General features: G+C 41.2%; 3 protein-coding genes across 3 annotated transcripts; all 3 read left to right on the plus strand.

The window, feature by feature from the left end:
- Positions 1–455: 455 nt before the first annotated feature.
- mturn (maturin, neural progenitor differentiation regulator homolog (Xenopus)) lies at positions 456–8,968 on the plus strand. The gene is made up of 3 exons (XM_082521051.1): positions 456–1,432; positions 5,466–5,588; positions 7,517–8,968. Exons 1-3 carry the CDS (start codon positions 1,274–1,276, stop codon positions 7,622–7,624), a joined length of 390 nt encoding a protein of 129 aa, XP_082377177.1. The 5' UTR covers positions 456–1,273; the 3' UTR covers positions 7,625–8,968.
- A 735-nt stretch (positions 8,969–9,703) lies between these two features.
- LOC309698740 (E3 ubiquitin-protein ligase znrf2-like) lies at positions 9,704–16,420 on the plus strand. Its single transcript, XM_082521393.1, has 4 exons — positions 9,704–10,488; positions 11,923–12,018; positions 13,215–13,320; positions 15,422–16,420. The coding sequence occupies exons 1-4, from the start codon at positions 10,182–10,184 to the stop codon at positions 15,477–15,479; spliced, it is 567 nt and encodes a 188-aa protein (XP_082377519.1). The 5' UTR covers positions 9,704–10,181; the 3' UTR covers positions 15,480–16,420.
- Positions 16,421–18,537: 2,117 nt separating this feature from the next.
- txnl4a (thioredoxin-like 4A) lies at positions 18,538–22,537 on the plus strand. The gene is made up of 4 exons (XM_082521964.1): positions 18,538–18,703; positions 18,919–19,098; positions 20,326–20,429; positions 22,025–22,537. The coding sequence occupies exons 2-4, from the start codon at positions 18,946–18,948 to the stop codon at positions 22,194–22,196; spliced, it is 429 nt and encodes a 142-aa protein (XP_082378090.1). The 5' UTR covers positions 18,538–18,703; positions 18,919–18,945; the 3' UTR covers positions 22,197–22,537.
- Positions 22,538–22,759: the final 222 nt, after the last annotated feature.

The raw sequence follows: 22,759 nt of genomic DNA on the forward strand, positions 1-22,759 counted from the left end.
GAAGAGTGGTTCCCAGTACTGTGTGGGCTACATGCCAGTATAGTTTTTAAGGGTCATCAGTAAACAGAGAAGAAAATGGAACAGTTTGGAAATATTTTACACTTATTTTGGCTGCCAGTAAAGCTGATATAGTGCTTATTTCAGCTTATTATTATAGCAAGATCAGTGCTTACTATGTAAGACATTCTGACTTTTAACAGGTTATTTATTTTGTGGCTCTTTTTGAGTTTGACTGACACATACAGTTCCCTTTGTCTAAAACAGATATTGTGAAATGAACAAATGTGATAATTATGGCTTAATCATTTTTAATGCAAAAATGAGTCAGCATTGAGTCTGTATCAGGTGAGCTATTTCCATTATTTAAATAAAGCATTTTTCAGTTTAACTTGTGATTTCCTGCCTCTTTGGAGCTAAAACAGCAAATATCAGGACCTGGTACGGTAGCTCAAATAAGTCAAAAAAATATAGACCCAAAAGCAAATGTCCATTACAGAGGACATAAATGAATAGGCTGGGTCTCGGGAGGACATACCACTTCATGGTGGGACATAAATCTAACAATTGACCCCGTTTTAAGATGACGGGCGCTCACGTGCTTTCGGTCACATCAGGTGGCCTTCAGAAGAGATGCAGTTGGCATAATGTCGAAAATTGGAAGTCTGTTTGGATGGAAAACCGGAGAAAATGTGTGTGTGTCTGTGTTTTTATTGCTTGCACACTAGAAACCAGTAACTGTGTCATGGCAGCAATGGCCCATTAATATATGATGACCTCACACTCTTTCATATGGAAGTATGGCAGGACTTGCAGGCTGTCGCATGATCTCAGCTCTGTGGGTGATGAGAGCAGGTTAAACGCTTCGCTGGCGTTGTCATCCTCCTGTGCCAGCAGTGAGAAAGTTAGGGTTAGGCTTATACCGTCTCCGTTATGGACGGCTGCCCGGCTCCACTCGTCGTCATCGCGTTTTCTCCAGCGTCCTCCTGCGTATGCATGCATGCGACCGAAGGGCTGATTTCATAACGTGAGGAGGAAGAGAGGAATGGGGTTCTGAGCACGGATGAGCGCCAGACCCCGCTAGGCTGTGTGCGCCAACAGCGTTATCTTTATTCCCGGGCCATGCAGAAGGCGCACTGAGGGAGATGCGGTATAGTGGAGGCTGCTGATGCTGCGGGCAAATCAGCTGTTAGGCCTATTTTGCGTCTTGAGCATCATCGCCGCGACGGCCAAAGAGACAGAGACACCAGGGACACCGCAGAGCGGATAACAGAGGATGGAGTTCAAGCATCTGGTGGAGGCGGCGGAGAAGTGGTGCTCCGGTAACCCCTTCGACCTCATCTTCGCCGAGGAGGACGACGAGAGGCGGCTGGACTTTTACGCAGAGCCCGGCGTCTCTTTCTACGTGCTGTGTCCCGGCGGCACCGACAGCTTTGTAAGTGCTCGATCTCCTGCAAGGCCTCGTCTCTGCGCGCTCTCTCCTAGGTGTGTCGAGGTTCGGCTGGAGGTGCGTTCGGCCCGGGTTTTCTAGCTGATGGATGTGGGAGAGGAGAGGAGGGGATGATGTCATTTCAGTTTGGGTGCACCTCACCCACCCCTCCTCCAACCGCCCTTCTTTCCCCTCAAAGTGTATATGTTGCTTATTTATCCAACATATAATCAACTCTGCTATGGGCACAAAACAGGAAAGCCTTATGACTTTCATAATAAAAGCCGTCGCCATCATGTGGATTTTGCGACACTAAACAGTTCATTTTTATTTCTAAATTGAAATTGATTTAGAAATAAAAATAAAAGCTTCCTATTTCGAGCGTTTATGTTTTCCCCTTATTTGAAGGCAATTTTATTACTTGAAAAACTTTAAAGGCCAGTGCTTGTTGTCACAAATGCAAAAAATATTTTACATTTTTGCCATCATGCCTTTATTTTGAAAGAGTTATTGCTGCTGGGTTTCAGGTTAAGCCTACTCTTATTAGAAATGTTTGTCTAGAGACGGCAAAGTTTACCAGTTGACGTTTTATTTCTAACACTTGATTTACTTTGACTAAATGTGCCTCCTTAGAAGATAATCCAAACAGCTGTGACTGCTATGAAACACTGATTCCTGGTGTTTTCTCTGAAAAGGTCCTAAATAAAAGGGGCGTGGTTGAAGAACCACCCATCCTTCCTTCTCTTCATTACTTTTCAAAAGTGAACTTAAAAATAAGACAAGAGTGAGAAATTTTTAGCTCAGTTTCTTTGCAGTTGAATGTTGTGCTTCGAAGCAACTGCCATTTTTTGATGGGGCCGCCGTGACTCGTTTGGCCCCCGTGCCACCACATTTTTAAAAATCCTGGATACGCCCCTGCTAAACAAGAGACTCTGCTTTAAAAACAGCGTGCACTAACCACTCTAAAGAAACTAGATGGGCTCATTAAAAGCCCCAAACCTCCAACCACACTGCAGCTATGCTGTGAGCTCAGTGTCTTTGTAGCTCCAGCGCTGCTGTGATCAGCCACATGCTGTCTTGAAGCATAGCTGTATCATATATCAGTGTGCTGCAGTGGTGGCGTTATGACTCCTAAAGCCCCAGAGGCCAGGCCCGCCCTCCTCGCTCCTCCTGCTCAGTGACAGGGGCCAACAGGGCGGGGAGCAGATGGTGATGACCCAGGAGCCAGGGCGTCTGCTCGGTCAATATCACATTATGTCCCTGTCTGCGTTGTGTGTGTTTGCAAGCATCGTCTGGACTATCCTGCAGACAGGAGAGCAGCATTAGAGCCGGGGTTTTCCATAGCTGTGCGTGAAGAAACTGTGACGTTTATAGCTGCTGCACAATTAATTACCCAGTCTCTCTGACACACACAGACACACATAAAGCGCAGGTGCTTAAATGCATCATGTGACTCGATGTCTTTTAGCACCAACTTCCTTTTTTCTCTCTGTTTCTCTCTCAGCTCACAGTTTTCTACAGCTTTTTAATCTGGTGCTCGCCAACTGCTGCAGGCCTGCCACTCTCTCTCTCTGTTTTTAACACACACACACACACACACACACACACACACACACACACACACACACACACACACACACACACACACACACACACACTAACAGTTCAGCGTCTGCTATGCACATTTAAATAAGCTTGAATAACTCTCTGTCTCTCTGCAGGACTCTTGAGATCTAGTTACTCTCCCCGCGATCAATACTGCTATGAGCAGGACGTCTCACATGCTGTTTTTCTCTGATTCTCTCTCTCTCTCCCACACACACACACACACACACACACACACACACACACACACACACACACATGCAGGGCATCATCTTGTCACCTAGCTGCACCATAACAATAACCATAACGATAATTTGTTTCCTTCCCTGTAATTTCCCTCTGGATATGATACAGTAGTGTTTGTTTTTAGCAATCCACATCACCCGTTGTGGCGTTCAGCTGCTGAAAAACAAGAAGAATTGAACGTTCCACGTGACTCCACAGACGCCCCTCTGCTTATCAGAGCTGTAGCTGCCGTACAATCAATTACAGAGTCACGCACACAGCTGTGCTTGGTGGGTGGGGTCAGCTGTTTCAGTGGAGACGCTGGCTGATGTGAGAGTCCGTCCCATTCCCCCCTCCTGGGCTGTTTCGCACCATTTCACATGAATCGCTCTCTCTCTCTTGACTCTTGCAGTTCTTATCTTGAATTTTCACTGACTCATCAGCAGTGATGACATTAAGATAGTTTTTGATGAGATTTTAAGGGACTAATCAACAGATGACGCAGTATAATGAAGTACTCAAGGGATTTCAGTTTTCAACTGAGATTAAATTTCATTGTCTTTTTCCCCAGGATGTTAGGATAACGATGATCACTGTACCACAAATGCTGCAATAACCAACCAACCAACAAAGCCTCACGGCTGCATGTAAAACAACTTTTTGTGTTTGTTTTGCATCTGCTCCTTTTTTGCCATGTCATTCTGCACATTTGATTTGGTTTAGCGGACGACATTGCCTAATACATAACTTAACACAGTGGCCTTTAGACTCTAATTAAACTATAACTATAAACATGAGCCAAATAGAGCAGCTCCAATGGGCTTTGTCATCAGTATTTATCTAACAATTCCTGTAAAGGCTTTGAGGTGGCCGACAGTATGTGCTCATGAGGAAGCTGATTTTAATCGGCGTGGAACTCGTACATCTGATGTATCAGATTTACATGGTGATAATTCACCGTGCTTTTGTGCTGACCATAAACACACTCGCTTCCATTTCCATTGAGGTGTGCCTAAACTGTCAGCCCACGCTGTAAACTGATCCCGACTCGAAACTGCACCTGTGGTTTGTGCGTTTTGACCTAAAATACAGACAATGTAAGGCAGTTATTGTCTTTATTGTAGCTTGCCATCGCCAGTGTATGAATGTGTGTGTGAATGTGTGAATGACTGAATGTAGTGTGAAGCGCTTTGGGGTCCTTAGGGACTAGAAAAGCGCTATACAAATGCAGGCCATTTACCATTTTATTGTCTAAGAAGATTGTATCTAATTCACAGAGATGGGAATTGTGTAGTAGTCTGATCTCAAGAAGTCTGTACAAAAGCCTCAAGCCACCCTCATCTGATTACATTTTGCTTTTTAGGAGCCAAAAATGTTTTAATGTGATCTTGAGTAGCAGTTCTCCAGGATTTCTTTGGACCTCAGCTGCTTTTTTACTCACTTTCAGTCCAGTCCGTGTTTCATTTTCAGAGGTATGTTTTTAACACTGAGCATCAAAAACAGAACCTAACTCAAAGGACAAACCAGTGTCACCCCTACATGTGACAGGACACTTAGCAAAGAACCAATTTTAAATGGCATCTTTAGGCAGTTTGTTGCTAGCAGCCTGGAGGAAGTCATGAGAGCGGCACAACAGTGAGCATCTGCGGCCATCTGTGAAACACGGTGGAGGCTCCGTCATGATGTGGTGCATCATTTCAGCCAGTGGTGTTTGGGATCTTGTCAAAACTGATGGAATTGTGAAAACAAAAAAGCACAGTGAGATTTTTATTTAACATAAAATACCAACTAAACTGTATGTAAAACATATCTGAAGCATGGCACTGATCCCAAACACACTGACCATGCGGTAAAACACAAAATCGGTCATGATGTAAAGTCTGAACCTCAACATTACTGAAGCAGTGTGAGGAAGTAAAAATCCCCCCAAAAAGCAAAAGAAACACTGAGGATTAAAACAACAGACCGTGTATCAACACAAAGATCATGACAACATGTCTTTCTCAGATTTAGTTGCATTGCTCTGTTTTTTTTTCCTGTGCTGAATCTCCTGTGACTCAGTTTTGCTCACTTATCCATTAATTAAGTTGTGTACAGCCCACATGAGGCTACACCAGTGGAGGAAGTGTGACACTGTTACATCATGTGCTCTATTGTGTTTAAAGTGCATGGACAGAAATTGAAAGATTTTCATGATCTGTGTGTGCAGCATGTGTGGAGTGAGAGCGAGGACTGCCTTCCCTTCCTCCAGCTGGCCCAGGACTACATCTCATCCTGCGGGAAGAAGACTCTGCTGGAGGTGCTGGAGAAAGTCTTCACATCCTTCAGGCCTGTAAGGAACAGAAGCGGGGATGTTCCCGGGGTCGCGTTTCACTTTTGGTTTTTGTACCCAACACACTGCATCAGCCACGGCTCTGTTTGCTGCGTCTTTTGCAGTCCTGAAAAATTCTGTTCTCTCTCAAAATCATCACAACACATACTCTTAGAAATCAGACATTTCACTGTTGGCTTGTTTATCACTCGAGGATTTTGTGCATTTGTGCAATTTTCTTGTCTCTCAGGAATAAGAGAAATGATCTTTATTTCCCCAAATGTAAATCTGAAGCAGTTTTTTGGTAAATAACATATTTAAAAGGTGTAACAAGCAGTAATCAGTTTTTAAAAATCATTCAGTAAAAGGACTAGATGTTGTAGTTCCTAATACTGCTTTGCTTTAAATGGTGAGAATCTTGAGGGATGGCTGTTATGAGGAAAGGCAGCCCAGAAACTTTACCAGCAGCACACATCATTGTGTGCCTCAACTTTCGGTCTTTTACCCAAGCTAACCTGCCATTTTTTGGGGGGGATTAGAGATCTGATCTAGGTTATCGTATTAAGATTTGGGACACATCGTCAGTAGTGGACCTTGGATTCATCGGGTGTTTCGGCCATTATCACTAGACACCCTCATCCAAGGAGGCCCTGCCAGGGTTGATCAGGAGTGTGTCACTGGTTTATGTGAAATTGTTATTTGTCTTATTCTTTCTTCTTTTTAGTTTCCTACAGTTTATTTTATCCTATCTATTCACTGCAACTGAGAAATAATACTTAACTCTTTAGCATTTATAGAGCCTAACTTCTTTAAAGGGATAGAAAAGGTGATGGAGAGAAGTAAGACAAGAGGGACAAGATAGGAGAGCTGGAAGGGGGGCGCCCGATCTGGCTTCCCACACCTCCCCGCCGGATCGGGCTGTTACTGCTTGGAGGTTATCATCACAAAAACAAAAATCCATTTATCTATTTACTTAAGTATTGCAAGTTTCACTACTCTTAGCGACAGCGCTTCTTTGCCGTCACAAATGTGAAGCAATAATTTTGTGTAAAATGCATCTGAAATATATCAAATCAAAGATTTATTCAAATAATTAATCATGAAAGAAAATAAATTTGGATTAAACTGAGTGTATATCAATCAGGTGAATTTCATTTGAACAGCTGTCGCTAAATTTAACGCTTTACACCGTACTTACACAGTAAGAATATCTGTAAAGGTACAGTACAATGTACCGTTTTAATTTTTTACGGATATTTTCACGTATTCTATTCCACACATTGAATTTAACATTTACCATTTATGGAAGCCTGCGTAAAAAAATGGATAATGTACTAGCAGAATATTACCAGGACATTTTTTGCCTTTTTTAAAAAAGTGTATGTAAAAAAAATTGCATGAAAATGTTTAATTTTATAATATTTTAATCAATGTTAATAAATAACTCTACAAACCTGAAACTGGTGAGGCTTGGAGACACATTTAGATGATAGTAAGTTACACAAGAGAAAAAGGCGTTTTGTATCAAGTCACAACTGGAGAAAAAGTCAAAGAAATGAAAAATGTTTAGTTTCCAAAAAAAGCTTTACATAATGTGTTACTTGTTTCGAGGTAGAGTTGGGCTGTTCCTGCTGTTTCCAGTCTTTATGCTAAACTGAGCTCACTGCCTTCTGGCTGTAACTGCACAGACGTGATAAGGGTATCATATTATATAACGCTCCCACTGCAAGGTGTGTTTTTCAGCAGTGAATCAAGGAATAACTGAGCAGAATTGGAAGGATTGTTTATTTAGTGGAAGAGAGAGAAACTAGACCGCTGACATAAAGGCTTCTTCTGAAAGACACTGAGTTTGTTTGCTTTGTGATGTTAGTTAGCAAAAAAGAGAGAGAGACAACGTAAACACACTTCATGGTCTAACACTGCATTCTCTTCCTCCCTGTCTCTGTTAGCTGCTGGGTCTCCCAGACTTAGAGGACGACAGTTTTGAGCATTACCACGCTGACATGGAGGGGGAACCCGGGCCCGACCACCAGCAGATGGGGGTCAGCCAGCAGTGATAATGCCCAAGGAGAAGCCCGGGCCTCAACACATTAAGCCCAATCACCTAATGACACACATTCGTACATATTTAAAGTGAACTTGCTTTAAAAAAAACAAAAAAACAAAACAAAACAAAAAAATTGCACCGCCATGTTCTTGAATGTCTCAGTGGCTTTGCTTCCCAAAGAGTGCACGCTGCGGCACTTTTTTTCAGCCCCCTCCCCTTCGCCTCTCAAAATAAAATGAACACACTTACACAAAAATTTGGAGGCTACGTGAGCAGTAGCCATGTACAATGCAAGTATCTCAATCATTCACCATCTGGTTAGTTAAAGTTCCACAGCACAGCAGTATTACATCAGCCTCAGCTGTTTCTTACGCAGGAATACAGTCAGATGTTACCGCAATACCCACTCCCCCCCACCACCAACCCCCTCTCAAACGGGGAGATGAATGTTGCAGATAGCCTGCTTTCTTTACCTGACATACGCAGGGGTGAAAACTAACGGTTTGTGGCAACATGAGGCAATCGGCGCTCTAGCAAAGTTCATTTTCCACCTCATGGAGGGAAAGAGGGAGGGAACTGAAAAACGGCTCTCAGACCCTTCCCTGTTTTAAACACACGCTTAGAGAAGTCATATAGGAAACCGTTTTAAAGACGTTTTACAGTCGCTCCTCGCGTGGAAATCAAAGTGCGCAGCTTTACAGTAGCATGGAACCTTTCCTCCCCCACCCACCCCCATCCCCAAGGTGTGTTTGTGTTAATGTTTCCAAATGCAGCACACCTCAAAAGACTTTCAAGTCACTTTATGAGGATGTTTTAATCATGTAATTATGGTATGACCGTCACAGCTATGACCCATGCTGCAGCTTGATAAGCCCTTACCCAGACTGGGTGTCCCAGACTGCCCCCTTCCAAGTTCTTGTATCCAGTAGTCTTCCTGGTTGTTGGTGGTTCACACTTTGCCCTCTTTTCTTGGCAGCATCTGAGGAGATACCTTCTTTAAAGCTTGTACATCATCATAAATGTAATAAGGGCACACACCCAGACCCCTGAGTGGTATCACAGGGAAGGGGGAACATATTTGTTGTTAGCCACCCTCAGCTTAGCCTTGTTACTTTCTAACCTCAGTATTGTAGTGTCACACCTGATGCACTGCAACGCATCAGGCCACCCACGCCCACCCACAGCTGCCTTCAACCACTAGATCTACATGCAAGACTCTTTCAGACCTTTTACCCATTTACTTTTTTTTGCTTGTACAGTTTTGTCTTCTTTGTTGCCTGGGCGTTCCTCATTCAGTGTATCTTTTGTTTGTCCTCATGTGTGTGAAACTGGTCAATAAACAGTGTGAACAGAGTGTCCCGACAGCTGTTTTTTTCTTTAATCTCAAACAAATATGGAGGGCATTTCATATCAGAGTGGACTGGTGACCTGCTGCTGTGCCAAAGGCCTGCTGGTGTTACTGGGGTTGACGTCACGCAGCCACTCAGGGCCGAGTTAAGCTTCGGACTGAAAAAGGAATCGCTGACAGGAAGTAGTGGTTTAGTATTCAAATTAAAAGCACAGAAGTCATTGCAAAGGTGCCTTTTTCTGTCTTGTCACCACGTGCACATTTATAGGATACATTTGAGTATTTGTAACAGTTATAGAGGCAGGGTTGTGTATTTTTCTGGTTAAGATTTCACATAGGAGGAAAATATGAGCTTACCCACAAAAACTGCTCAACAGTGAATGAAATTGTTTAAAATCTAACATCAGCTGGACAAACTATGACAGTAAAATGCTACTTTTCAAAATAATACCCCTAGAAGTGAAATTTCCAGCAAAAATACACGCAGCAATAAAATTCAGTAGTTACAGTCCTGGTAATTCCCCCTTTGACGGCAGGTACTGTACTTCTTATTGGGTCAGTTGTGTGTCACTCAACTTCATGTAATAAATTAAGCTGCTGCAAAGCGTGGCACACAACTTGTGTACAACCTTCATAGAGTAAATAAAAGGAATCACTATCTGTCAAATTGAACAATTGGATGCTTTTACTTTGAAAGAAAACGTACTGTGTTCGGTGGAGTTGATTACGGCTGACAGCGTTGGCTTACCGGAAGAGGAGGGAAATCCCTGCTTATATTTTTCTTTCCAGACACCACAGTTGAACACAAAAACAAACTTGAAACCAGACGAGCTTTGGGGTCAACGCTTGTGCGTGTGTTCTCGGCTAAAGCGAAGAAACACAAACCTTGTTACTTAAGAGATTTTCTCTCTCTTTTTTTTTTAATACATCTGCTGTTGGAACAAAGGGGGAGGACTTTGAAACGAAGAGGAAAAAGAAAAAAAGAACCTTTGGAAAGGAATTTTTGCGTCAGTGAGTGCGCACTTTACGCACAGTGCGCACTGTGAAACTTTGACATGTTGAATAACCTCGGCTGTATCGCTGCATACTTGTTTGGCTGCATTTCCTTTGTTGTTTTCGACTCTCCGGGGCTCGCTGTGATCATGTGTCGTGGCTAAAAAAAACTTCTTTAAGAAAGAAAAACGCACTGACAAACAAAACCCCTAAAACTTGCGGCAGTATGGGGGCCAAGCAGAGCAGCCCTGTGTTTGACAGCAGAACTCGAGCTTATTCCAGCTCCGATCTTCCATCTGGAAATTCCAGCAGAGGAGAAAGGTTTGCGGGGTTCAGGTACACAAATGGACCCGATGGCCCAAGAATCCGGTTCACGAGTGGAGGGCCAACAAATTCTGGGCTCAACATACCGGCCGGCGGCAACCAGAGCCTCGACGGCACAGATGGTGACGATGAGGGCCAGCTGCCCCCAGAGGGACACCGGCTGCTTATAGGGTCCCTGCCGGCCGAACTGTCCTCACGCCTGCTCGGGGGTAAGGCGCAAATTTATAAAAGTACACCTGGAGAGCCCAGGCCCATTATTGCTCAGTGCACACTTGGATTTTTAATGCACTGATTTCCTCTTTGTACTCGAGGTGCACTTCCGCAGTGTCAGTATAGCTTTAATATCGTTTTATGCAGTGCATTTCGCCTTCTCTGATATTACCACTCATTATTCTAACGATTCTAATCAACATTTAAAATCCTGCAGCACACAACTGCCCACACTGCATATCCGAGCTACGTTATTATGACTTAAATTTCTATTTAATGTAAGGTACCCTATCATTATTTCTCAGTTTCATCTCCAAAGTTGTATGTGTAATTTTGGTGTCAGAGTTACTTATTATTTTTCCATTTGACATGCGATACCTGGCATATGGTTAAGGCCGTCTGATGACTGAGCCCTTTGTTTTGCACTTCTGCACTTTTATTCCAGCCACAGGTGGCTCTGCTGCACCACGCTTTCTTTTTTTTCCTTTTTTTTTTGTTGGGGGGGCTCTTTCTTCTTCTACTGCTTCTTTGTTTTGCAACACCAGCCTGTTTTGTCACTCTGGCTATGAGAGGGAAGAGTAGTGCACTATGTAGGTCAGCAGATAAGAGCTTCCTGCTGGTTACATATTGCTTGACAGAAACACACACTTGCACACACACACACAACAAACTTCCTGAATCCGCAGGTCTTGCTGTTTCTCAACTGAAGGGGTGTCTCACTGGGCCCAACCTGCAACAAAAGCGGGAGTCAAACTAACATAACGTAACATTCAGAGAGCCTTTAAACACCAGTGTTGCTGACAGCTCAAAAGCTGTTTAAGCACAGGTTGAATTGAGTTTTCTAGGTTTTTTGTTAGAGGCCTAAAAAGTTGTGACATGATCTCCATATCCAGCTGTGTTCCTGCCCTCTTCTCTTCCTTTTTCCTTACCGGCATATAATTCCCCCGATGAGGAAATGTAATCATTAATCGCACCATCAATAATCTTCACTCACGAGAACCACATGACTGGAACTCTGCAGGTCTGAGACTTTATCTCAGGCCTGGAGGTAAGCTTATCTAACGTCGAGCGGTTCTTGGCCTATTAATCTTTGTGCAGCTGTGCAGATACAGGGGGTCAGAAGGAAGCAAGCGATCGGCCAATCGCATGTTTTATAGATGCTTTTGCAGTAAAGATCACATCTGTGTTTAAGTGTGCGCTTGCAGTAAGTTTGCAGCGCTGCAGTGACATCTGCAAACTGTGTGAGGTAAGCAGATTGTTAGTTTATGGGAGATTTGAGTTCGTGCAGTCAAAAGGTCCCGTAGGTCACAAGATTAAGCACAAGCCAACAGTCCCACGTCCTGCCATGTGTACATATCAATATGAGGTTATGAGCGGTGCACTGCCACATCAGGGTCCCTTAATGTTTTCTCTTTGCGTTTTTTCCCCTCCAGGCTTCCACTGTCCCGTTTGCTCCAAGTTCATGGCGTCGGATGAAATCGAGAAGCACCTGCTCATGTGTTTCAGCAAGACGCGCCTCACCTACAACAGTAAGACTGAGGGGGAGATTCTGAACGTCTTCAAGACTGTTATTTTGTTGCCCACTGCTAATTATTAAATGAAACTGCACGTGACAAAGCAAGATCATTAAAATTGTGTCCTTAAGTAATGTAGCAATTCTACATTGTAATAAAATGCTGTAGTCGTTTAAGGTCTCAACCTGCTGCACTGATGTACAGCTGTTCTAAAGGTTACTGTAACGGCCCTGGCTTCTGTGGTTACAGCTAACTGATATTTACGGTGGAAACCATGCGTATGGTTGCCTAAAAGCCCACTGAGCTAAACCAGTGCCCCTGTTTTTACCTTTTTAAAATAAATCTTTTTGTACTATAAATATAAGCGCTAGAGCCTGACTGATAAGACTGTCAGACCAATGCCGATATTTGGTGATTTAAAATCCCGATAAATAGGCACACAAAAAGATTTCCATAATATTTGTTGTTTCTTTTGTTTTAAGTTCTTACAAAGACAAAATGACAATGCGATTTAAAAATAATCTTGCTTTATTTTTACAAGTCGCCAATTACTTGTTTTCCCTTGCCCAACGCCTCTCGGATAATTGTCCCGTTTCAAGTATTAGAGTGCCCCCTGGTGGACAACCTATGCCACGCCAACATTCGTAACATGGTTGAAGGGTGTTTCTCCCACGTTGTCTTCAGTTTTTTTTTTCAGTTTCATTTTGCGACAATTATAAATGCTGAGATAATCCTAATGATAGATCGACAAATAGCTAGAATCAAAATATCAATTTTCCTCGAATAAATGTCAAAATATTTTTCAATTTTAGAAATTTAATCATCATGTGATGTCTAAGCTTTATCTTGTTTGTCGTTATTTTTCCTCATTTTTAATTCTGACATTAGAAACCACTGAAATATAATTATTGTAATGGTCATTACTGTGTAAGTAGCAATTTATTGGTGCAAAAAGCTGTAATGTACTGGTGTTTAGTTTTCACCTCCATTATTAAACTACACCTTCACATTTTCATACAGAGGAACTGGAGAATAAAAAGTGAAATTACATTCAGCCCAAAAAGCAGCACATTTCCGCACAGATGATAGCAGGTATTCTGGTATCAAAGGTTAAACAGATGGTTGTGCGGGATTCGGTGAAGTGAAGATTCGATTTGGTGTGCGAGGCAGCTTTTTGCTCATTTGGTCTGTGTTTGTATTGTCTTTCTCAGAGGACATCCTGTCCAGAGACTCTGGGGAATGTGCCATCTGTTTAGACGAGCTGGAGCAAGGAGACACCATTGCCAGACTGCCTTGCCTCTGCATCTACCATAAAGGGTAGCTAATGTGCACAAACACACACAGATAAACAGAATCAGCTGGAAATACTTTGACTAATGCATACCTCTAATTTTAAACCTGTAGTACGTATATGCACAATATAAATAAACATACCAATTAATGCTCAAAAGGCCATTTGTTGTTGTTGTTGTTGTTGTTAGATGGGAAGATAATAAAGCACTCATGTTTAAACCTATAGACTACATTAATGTAAAGCCAGCTTAGAAAAAAAATACAGAAAGCAGTTTAAAAACAGGCTGTGAAACTTTAATGCATCCTGTAAAATACTGCACCTCTTATTGTCTATGCATTTTCAAAAAACTAAGACATAAGTAGTTACGTAATAGTGGCTAGCAGCCAGTCTAGCAATTTCACCCTGCTTCTAATCTTTAAGATAAGATAGTGTAATCTTAATTTTTCTTTCTTTCTAGCTTTTACCATTACCTGGTCTATTTGATTATATAGCACCGACAAGTTTGAACCTGTCAGATTAAAAGAAAAAGATCCTGTAAATGGAAAGCATTCTTAGTTTTCTCGCAGAAATCATAAAATTATGAAACTATTACTTGCAGCTAGTCTGGTGATATGTAAGGTGCGTTCCTGCACCTATAGTTCGTTCGATCTGATCCAAATCAGTTGATAAGTTTGGAAACTTGTAGCTTTTTCCTGTGGTTTGGTTTGTTTTCACAAAGAAAAACTCAAAGCAAACTCTGAACTAAAATACATCACAACAAAAAGGTCTGGAGCAAGAATAGTAAATACTGGAAGAAGGTGCTGTGTTGTGGTCTTGTGGATAACATGAAGAATTTACATTAATTTCACAGCTAGTTGCTAACCCAAACCCTGCGTTTGTGTATTTTGGACATTTATGGTACCTTGCAGCATCCCAGAATGCAAAACCTACCTGGCTACAAGAAAGCATTTAACTCAAACCTGCAGCATACACCTTGTAGTTTGCTAGGATCACACCATAAACTAACCGCTGTGGAGTTTGTTTGGAGGTGGACCTCCACGGGTCTCAGTGCGGTTGTTTTGGTGTGCGTTGTGTGTGTTCTTTTGTTAGGTTGGACTAAAACCAGGCTAGCTGTTTTTCACTTTTCGAACAAAATGATGCTAACTTGTCACCAACCTTAGCAGAATATCCCTCACTGATCAGTCCGCTTTGGTGGTTTTATAAGCATTTAATGCATTAAAGCATTCAAAAAGCAGATGTTACAAGGAAACACTATACAAATGTTTTCACTATTTCATATTGACATTTCCTAACAACAGGCTCTTTTCTTTTTAATCTGCATGTTAGCACTTTTCTTAGATGGACACCTATCATCAGCTGTAGAGCTATGTATGTCCCACAGTTAGCATGTAAAGGCTGTAATATGTACAGAGAGATCCTGCTGTTCCCTTTGTTGGTGCAGGTGCTCAGATCAGATCTGGGCTCAAACGTGTACAGAAGGTCGTGAGAAAGCCCCATTCCCAATCAGGAATGGGAATTTAGTTAGTAGTGCTACAGTTTTGTTTAGGAACCTTTAAGCCAGCGAGAGGAATAAACAGTGCCAACAGCGACTGGGTGCTGTCCCCTCTGCAGGCTTTCAGAAGGTGACCAATCGGGAAAACTTTCAGTGAAGTGGGGCCTGAAGGAAGCCTGGGGATAGCATGAGCTGTTCCATGCAGAGGCTGGACTAGGGGGCCGCATAACAATCTGAGATAAGGCCAAGTGTTTTGACTGGGAGCAATGCCAAGATACACTAGAGGGGTCCAAGAATAAAAATGTGGAGTTGAAACAAGCATAATATTTACATTAACCTCATTGGTTCTAAGAACAAGAATTACAGCTTTTCCATATAGATCCTAAAAAATAATAATCAGTGAGAGGAACAAAACGATACACAAGCACATTGGCATAAGTGAATAAGTTCTTCATAATTGTTGTGATAATATTTTATTTTCCATTTTTAACTTAAAAAATATACAAATTAAAATATACATAAAAATATTTTGGTTTTTTTTTTTACTTCGAGCTGGTTCCATTTGTTGTGTTCACAAACACTAAATATGTTTCCAGCTCCGTTTGAATCAAGCCTCCTTGTTACTGTTGCAGGTGTATAGACGCGTGGTTTGAGGTGAATCGCTCCTGCCCGGAACATCCCAGCGACTAGGAGCTGCAAATGTCCACTACCACAGTACATCACTGGGATCGACTGTGTGCCCTGACCTCATCCCAACACTGTCTTTTCCAGTCACGCATCAGCGCTCCTCAGGGATTATAAGACATTATTGTGTGCAGAGTTTTCACATTGCCTCATGGACTTTGGATATGCCTCCTTAGGTGAAGTGAAATGTTCAAGGAGCCGCACCGGTGGAGTCATTTCAAAATATGTGACATCCCTCGTGTCACCTACTGGCCTAAAGAAGATTCATGAGCTGGGCTGTGTTTTTGATTTGTTTTTTTTTTGTTGAGCTGGGCGTGGTTTTTATAGGAGAGGACTTCTAAGACCGACATCTCTTCAGGAGGGACGGAGGCCAACAGACTGTGGAGAGAGACGATGAGAAGGCTGATGTTGTGCAATATGAAAAGCAGCCACAGGGACTGGGGAGGAGAAAAATGTCTTTATCAGCTTTAAGGGATGATTGCAGTGTTGACGTAAGGAAGCAGATTTCAATGTTATTGCAAAATAGGCTGTTGATATTGTTTGGTAAACAATCATGTGTCATAGACCAAGCAGTCTAACGTGAAATAGTTGGACGATTACCACTCGGCCATTTAGAACCACATTACTGTGATTGCGTAGTTTAGTTGTGGGTTTTTTTTTTTGTTTTGTTTTTTAAAGTTGGGTTGTAACATATCTAATGGTGATTCATGCTCGCTCTCTCTCTTTCTCTCTCTCTCTAAAAGAGTGCCATAATGTGCTGCTATGTGATAGACTGGAAAGTTTTTCTATAACCTTTGAACCTTTTCAGTCAATGTTCTTTCTGTTTGTACTGTGATGAGTTGCACAACAATAAATGTTTTGTCTTTGTGTCTTTTTCCTGCATGAGAACTGTTAATGTACATTTGTGTCTTTACACTCGTCCTCCAATTAAAAAGTCGTATAAAGTGTGAAGTTTGCATTCTTTCCAACCGACAGCTGTACTTACTTACAATCACGCAAAGGTATTACATAACATCTGCAGTTTATCCCGCAAACATTATTTTGTTGTTTTAATTGTTGAGAAAAATTAAAATCTTAATGGCACCATTACTTTTGACAGTAAGTACTAAAACTAGCAGCTTAAAAAATGCAGGGATGATGTGTGATACCTGTTTAGAAGTCAGTGAGCAGAGGCATGAAGAGCCAGGAGTTATTTGTTTGTCTGAGGACTTGCAATCTTTTCATTGGTTACAGAGTGTTTGGTAATGAAATGTATGCGTGCCAGAGAAGGTATTTTCATATGAGGGCAAAGGACAACAAATTAAAATATGACAATACTTGCTGATGATAGTAGTTTACCTCCACCAAGATTAGACAGCTTTAAAACAAAGTTCTAGGAATCCTGAAAGTCTCCTTACGTGAGTCCAAAAAACGAATCCACATACTACTGTATGCATGTATACCTCTATCTATCGATCTAAGTTCAATCAAACACATTCGGTGAGTTAATGGTTTATACTTGTGTTACAATCAACTTTTGGATACATTTTCAAGGAGGAGCATTTGATATGATGTAATAAAGTAGATAAAATGCAGCTGTGCCTTAGTCACATTAAACAGTAACCAAATGTAATGTTACTATAATAATAAAAATTAAATCTAATAAAATGTTATCAACTATGAAACATAAACACCTTTTCACAGCCCATGTGTAAAATGAAAGGACCAAAATAGATCCCAAAGGTTGATTCTGTTCATCTGGACGTAGAGTTTTCAGTGGGAGAAACATTTCGTCACTCATCCAAGTGACTTCTTCAGTCTCAGCTCTCTATCAACTCTCTACTCATGGCCATTGATCAGTGGTCTTTGATCAGTAGTTGTTTGCATATTAATGATCAAGGAACTGACCTCCCACCCATTGTCCCTTCAGTGGTGCTAGTTTCAGTTGTTATACAATGAACTGTTTATAAGATTGGGGAATCCTGCAGTCAGCTGAGATTGAAGAAGTTACTTGGATGAGTGATGAAATGTTTCTCCCACTGAAAACGCTACGTCCAGATACACAGAATCAGCCTTTGGGATTTACTTACCCGGATGATTGAGCATGCATCAAGATATCAAGATAAGACCAAAATAGATGGGAACAAGTTTCAGTAATTAGCCCACAGTACTATGTCATTCTCAAACCTTTATAGAAATGTTTCACTGGGTAAATCACCTTAAATGAAGCTCATCTGAACCTTATTTGTCTGAAAGTACTTTTGTGCAGGGACCTGTAACTGTGTAATGTTTTTCACTGCAACCACAGTATAAACCTGTCTTCTACAATCACTGGTAAAGACCAAAAGTTCTTCCAGATGGGGCGGGGCTATAGGAGTGGGGTGGCTCTGACTTATCTGAAATTTGTTTGCTCCTCTTCTTCACACACATTCATTACTTAAGTAGAAATACAGATAGTTGTATTTAAAAATGCTCTAGTAAATATTAACATACTCATTCAATGTCCTTACTCAAAGTTAAAAAAAAAAGTACAGGCTCTGAAAGGTACTCTAAACAAAAATAAAAAGTAGCTCTCTGTATTTTTGACAACTAATTAAAACTCATGTTATATTATTATTCTTTTTTTTTTTTTTTAAACTTAACAAAGGCAGTAAAAATGTGGCTGTATTTGCTGTTGTCTAAATTGTAGATGGGTGACTTTGGCTACATCGAGGTTTGGCAGGTGTGGAAACCCTAAAATTACCTGAAAAGAAAGACGTAGAAACAAGTGACAAGTTGTCTCGGATTGGATTTTCTGAATTCCTATGACTCCCACACCCCACCAACCCCCTGTGCCACCCCATTAAAAAAAGAATCCCGGAAATGCCCCTGCTTCCAGTTAATATTAAGAAAATTCTTCCATGTTGCAGCTGGAAAGGAAAGATTTCCTGAAATCTGATTTTGGAAGTCTCATAAATGAAAATCAGAGGTTACCTAAAGTATAGGGTCTAAACTATAGGGTCAGGACGTCTTACAGTATAATTCACTAAGGAAAAACTTAAAATCTGGCTGCATCTGACTAAAACGTACACACGGACGTGACGTAAACACGTCTGGCGCTGAATTGATGACGCCACGCGCCTAGAAGCGAACCTTCTGCGACAAAGTACACAGCGGCTGTATTATTCAACAAAGTTTCTCTTTCTTAGAGTTGCGAATTGCGTTTTTACCACATACGTGGCCCAATAACACGGATTTATTTACATTTTTAGGTAAGTGTTTCCGAATTTTGTTCACTTCTTTTCATGCAGGGCTCACTATTTCTCCTTCCAGATTTTTCCTTGCTAACCTCAACCCAGACTGCCCCGTTAGCAGCAGGCTTACTGCCTGTTATGACTAACACGAACAAACGCAGAGGTTTTATTGGATGTAATTTATAATATATTACACATTTGCTACTGTTGTAATGAAACGTATTTATTTGCAGCTTAGGAATCAACAACTTTGGATCAACATGTCGTACATGCTACCACATCTCCACAACGGCTGGCAGGTCGACCAAGCCATCCTGTCTGAGGAGGACCGAGTCCTGGTTATCCGTTTCGGACACGATTGGGACCCGACATGTATGAAGATGGACGAAGTTCTTTACAGCATCGCGGAAAAGGTCTGAGTAGTTTAAAAAGGCCACTGTTTGCTAGCTTATGTTTCTTATCTGAACTCCTGTAGAGGGCGCTATTTGTGGGGGTTTAATGTAATATTACCTGAGTGTTAAGCTGATAAAATTTAATATACTTTAAGGTCAATACGTGGACTATTTTACCATTTATTGTAACATTTAAATAAGACATAAAAACTTACAAATTGAAAATATATGCTCAGCATCTTTGGTGGGGTCTTATTCTGGGATGTAGTGATTTTTCTATCCTGCAAATAATCATTCTAAATGCAAGTCTTTCTCTTACTGTTAATTTCAACTTAAGAGGTGAAATTTTGTAGAGCCTATAATTTATACAAATGTAATGCTGGCACTTCCCCCCCTCCCTCTCCTGAGTCGTCTTTGTTTTGGTAATTTTGTTTGTTTTCATGGTTCAGGTTTTTCCCAAGTCTTTGAGTTTCAGCAAGTTACCTCCAGTAATTTGCTGATATATGTTAGTCAGTGTGGCAACAGTTTTTATTCTTTCACTTGTAAACTCAAAACCCGGAGGGAAAAGTAGCCATAAAAGACAGTGTGACTTTATTAATTACTCAGTTCAGAGAGCCAACTTCACCCATGTTTCTGGGTCACTCCTTGAGAGCAGTGTTATGGATACAACAAGTCAAGAAGAGGGGAAAAAAGTGCACTTAGCTACATTTTCGCTATGATAACTGCAGTGTCAGTGCAGTTTGATTCAATATTACTGAATTCTCCCATAGATTAAATTTAGTTTTGTTTTGGTTTTTTTGGCCTTTTAGCCTTTAATGGATAGAGACAGATCGCTAGACAGGAAAGTGGACATGCAGCAAAGGGCCACAGGTCAGACTGGAACCCAGGCCTGCTGCTATCTGGCCACAGGCCTGCTTACCAACAGAGCTAAACCGGCGCCCCTGTTTAGTATTTATTTATTTATTTAAACCCACCCAGATTTTTTTTTCTTTGAGACTTTTTAATGCCTCTTAAAGGGGCCCGGAGGCTCCGTACTACATTGACTGGTCATGGAAGATTATTGCTGATTGTACAACCAAGGCTTTTGCTAGAGGATTTGGCTCTGAGGTAGCAATTTGTTGATGATTTTCCAGATGTAACCTTGCTACCCATAAGAGCAACACTTTTCTTCTTTTTTTTTTTTTTTGTGTGTGTCTGTATTTACTTTGTTTTTCTGAACTCATGGTTTTTATATCTGTGCCTTGACAGGTTAAGAATTTTGCAGTCATTTACCTGGTGGACATCACGGAAGTACCAGATTTCAACAAGATGTACGAGTTGTACGACCCCTGCACTGTCATGTTCTTCTTCAGGTGAGGCTGTCAGTGCCAGCTCTGCATTCTGTCACTGTTGTTGTTATTTAGTAGACTGGCATTGCTGAAAGGCACTCAGGTTATTAATTATTAAAGCTAATCAGATTAACAAAACTGCAAAATCTTTTTTTCTTGATAAGTGAGTGCAGTCATTATCCTTACATAAATGAAGTGTACAATCCACTTCTTTCAACACTAAAAGTGCTCAGCTGTGCTCTCCTGGACTCTGCTTCACATCAACCTCACAACACATTAAATAAACAGACCAGAAGACTCTACTAGAAAGGTATGAGGGTGCGTGGGGGAAAACACCAGATACTGATATTTTAATAAAGAAGTTAACATACTCTGGGAATACTTTGAACAAGAGGACATATCTCATGCATGACGGTCCCGAGAAAACTTAACCGAAACACTGGACACGCTTATCTTAACGCAGCTGTCCCCGCAGAACAAGCAATCACTTTTTGATTGTAAGGCGACAAGGTACCTGATGGGAGGCAACCTTTATGCAAACAGTTGCTGTTCGACTTGAATGAGCAGTCACACTCTGAGAGATTGCCGTATGTTTGTAAATACGTGCTGTCTAATTTGTAAATGCAGACAGGTTGCCAGCATGTTGCCATCAGTTTGAATGAGTCTTTGGCTACGTCCACACGTACCCGGGTATTTTTGAAGACGCAGATTTTTCTATGCGTTTGCACCTTTCGTCCACACGTAAACGCCGTTTTCGGTCACTGAAATCGGAGATTTTTTAAAATTCCAGCCAGGGTGGATATTTTTGAAAACTCAGTTTTTGCATTTACGTGTGGACGAGAAAAACGGAGAAAACGCAGCGTCAAAGGTGTGCGCCTTTTTTGACGTCACACTGTGCGCCACGTTATTGTTTCGGTGAAATGAATTTCTACAATACTGTTACTGTTAATTCTACTCTCTGCAGTGTTTAAATGCTTACATATACACACAGTTACTGTCCCTCCACACATACGACTCGGTTCTGCTTCTATGCCCCAGCTTTGTTTACTTTTTCCCACCGAGGCTTCTAGACTTCTGATTGGCCAACATTTCTACACGGTCAGGAATATATCGCCACCTGTTGCTTTGGCATGTTCATAGCAGCGTTTTCCTTCATTTCTGCCTTTACGTGTGGACGGGATTATTTTTTAAAACGAAAACGGAAAATCTCCGTTTTCAAAAATACCCGTGTACGTGTGGACGTAGCCTTTGTCAAAAGCTGAAGGCAAGTCGACTCACCTGGCTGCCAGCTGGTTGTATTCCTATAGTTTATGCTCTGATCATCATCAGGAGCATCATCTATCAGCAGTCTTCCTCATGATTGTGATTGGCTGTATCAAACTAGACAGATGGACAGTTATTTGTTTTTGACTGAAGACCATAATTATAAAAATTAAAAGAAGAACACTCGTAATAATTCACATTATGTCACTGAAATTTCAAAAGGAAAAAAAACAACAACTTCAATTTTTAGTTTTAATCTGTTTTCCACATTAGAACACAGATAGAAACCCAGTTTTTAGTATTTAAATGTGATTTAAAGGAACTTGACATCAAACTTCATTTCATCCCATTTTCAGGAACAAACACATCATGATTGATTTGGGCACCGGTAACAACAACAAGATCAACTGGACAATGGAGGACAAGCAGGAGATGATAGACATTATTGAAACTGTGTATCGAGGAGCAAGAAAAGGCCGAGGTCTGGTAGTGTCTCCCAAGGATTACTCTACAAAATACAGATATTGATTCTTCTTTTACTTCTCTTCTCCTTTTTGTTGGAGTTCTCTTTTTTTTCCATCCCTGCTGTTTTGGACAGAGACTACAAATTTCAGAAGTCGAGGATTTTCTTTTCCAGTATTTTCTTTTTGCCAGTGAAAGAGGACGATATTGTTGTTATTGGTTGTGTATTTGTTACTTTGTGCCATTTGGGGTTTTTGTGTGTGGGTATCAGTTTAACTCGGTTCCTTAATGAACTGATTATTGTGCTTTTTTAAAATTTTCTTGTGTGAAATGAACTGAACAGATCACACACAGTGTACACGGCCCATATATTTAAAAGTTGTAATAAACCTGGATTTTTACTGAGATTTTTTTCCTGAGTAAAGTTTCTGTGGCTGGTAAAGTTTATTTATTTTATGCTTTTTTTCTTCCTGTAAGGAGGACCACAGCCACACAGTGGCTGCAAGATGGGTAGAGACAAATGAGCTTCTAAGTAATGTGTTGATAGCTTGTTGAATGGCTTTGAGTTAGATTTTGTCTAATTAGAGTTTTAGCTCTGATGACCACGCTAGACGGAGAACAGGAATTTA

Source organism: Aulonocara stuartgranti, assembly GCF_965226115.1.
Source record: "Aulonocara stuartgranti genome assembly, chromosome: 22".
Classification (NCBI taxonomy): domain Eukaryota; kingdom Metazoa; phylum Chordata; class Actinopteri; order Cichliformes; family Cichlidae; genus Aulonocara; species Aulonocara stuartgranti.

Bases quoted from the DNA above. Each gene is read 5' to 3' on its own strand.
- mturn (XM_082521051.1), top strand. From the start codon at position 1,274: ATGGAGTTCAAGCATCTGGTGGAGGCGGCGGAGAAGTGGTGCTCCGGT. The intron at 1,433-5,465 runs GTAAGTGCTCGA...CTGTGTGTGCAG, and splicing joins CCGGCGGCACCGACAGCTTT to CATGTGTGGAGTGAGAGCGA. The intron at 5,589-7,516 runs GTAAGGAACAGA...TGTCTCTGTTAG, and splicing joins TCTTCACATCCTTCAGGCCT to CTGCTGGGTCTCCCAGACTT.
- LOC309698740 (XM_082521393.1), top strand. From the start codon at position 10,182: ATGGGGGCCAAGCAGAGCAGCCCTGTGTTTGACAGCAGAACTCGAGCT. The intron at 10,489-11,922 runs GTAAGGCGCAAA...TTTCCCCTCCAG, and splicing joins GTCCTCACGCCTGCTCGGGG to GCTTCCACTGTCCCGTTTGC. The intron at 12,019-13,214 runs GTAAGACTGAGG...TGTCTTTCTCAG, and splicing joins GACGCGCCTCACCTACAACA to AGGACATCCTGTCCAGAGAC.
- txnl4a (XM_082521964.1), top strand. From the start codon at position 18,946: ATGTCGTACATGCTACCACATCTCCACAACGGCTGGCAGGTCGACCAA. The intron at 19,099-20,325 runs GTCTGAGTAGTT...GTGCCTTGACAG, and splicing joins TTTACAGCATCGCGGAAAAG to GTTAAGAATTTTGCAGTCAT. The intron at 20,430-22,024 runs GTGAGGCTGTCA...TCCCATTTTCAG, and splicing joins ACTGTCATGTTCTTCTTCAG to GAACAAACACATCATGATTG.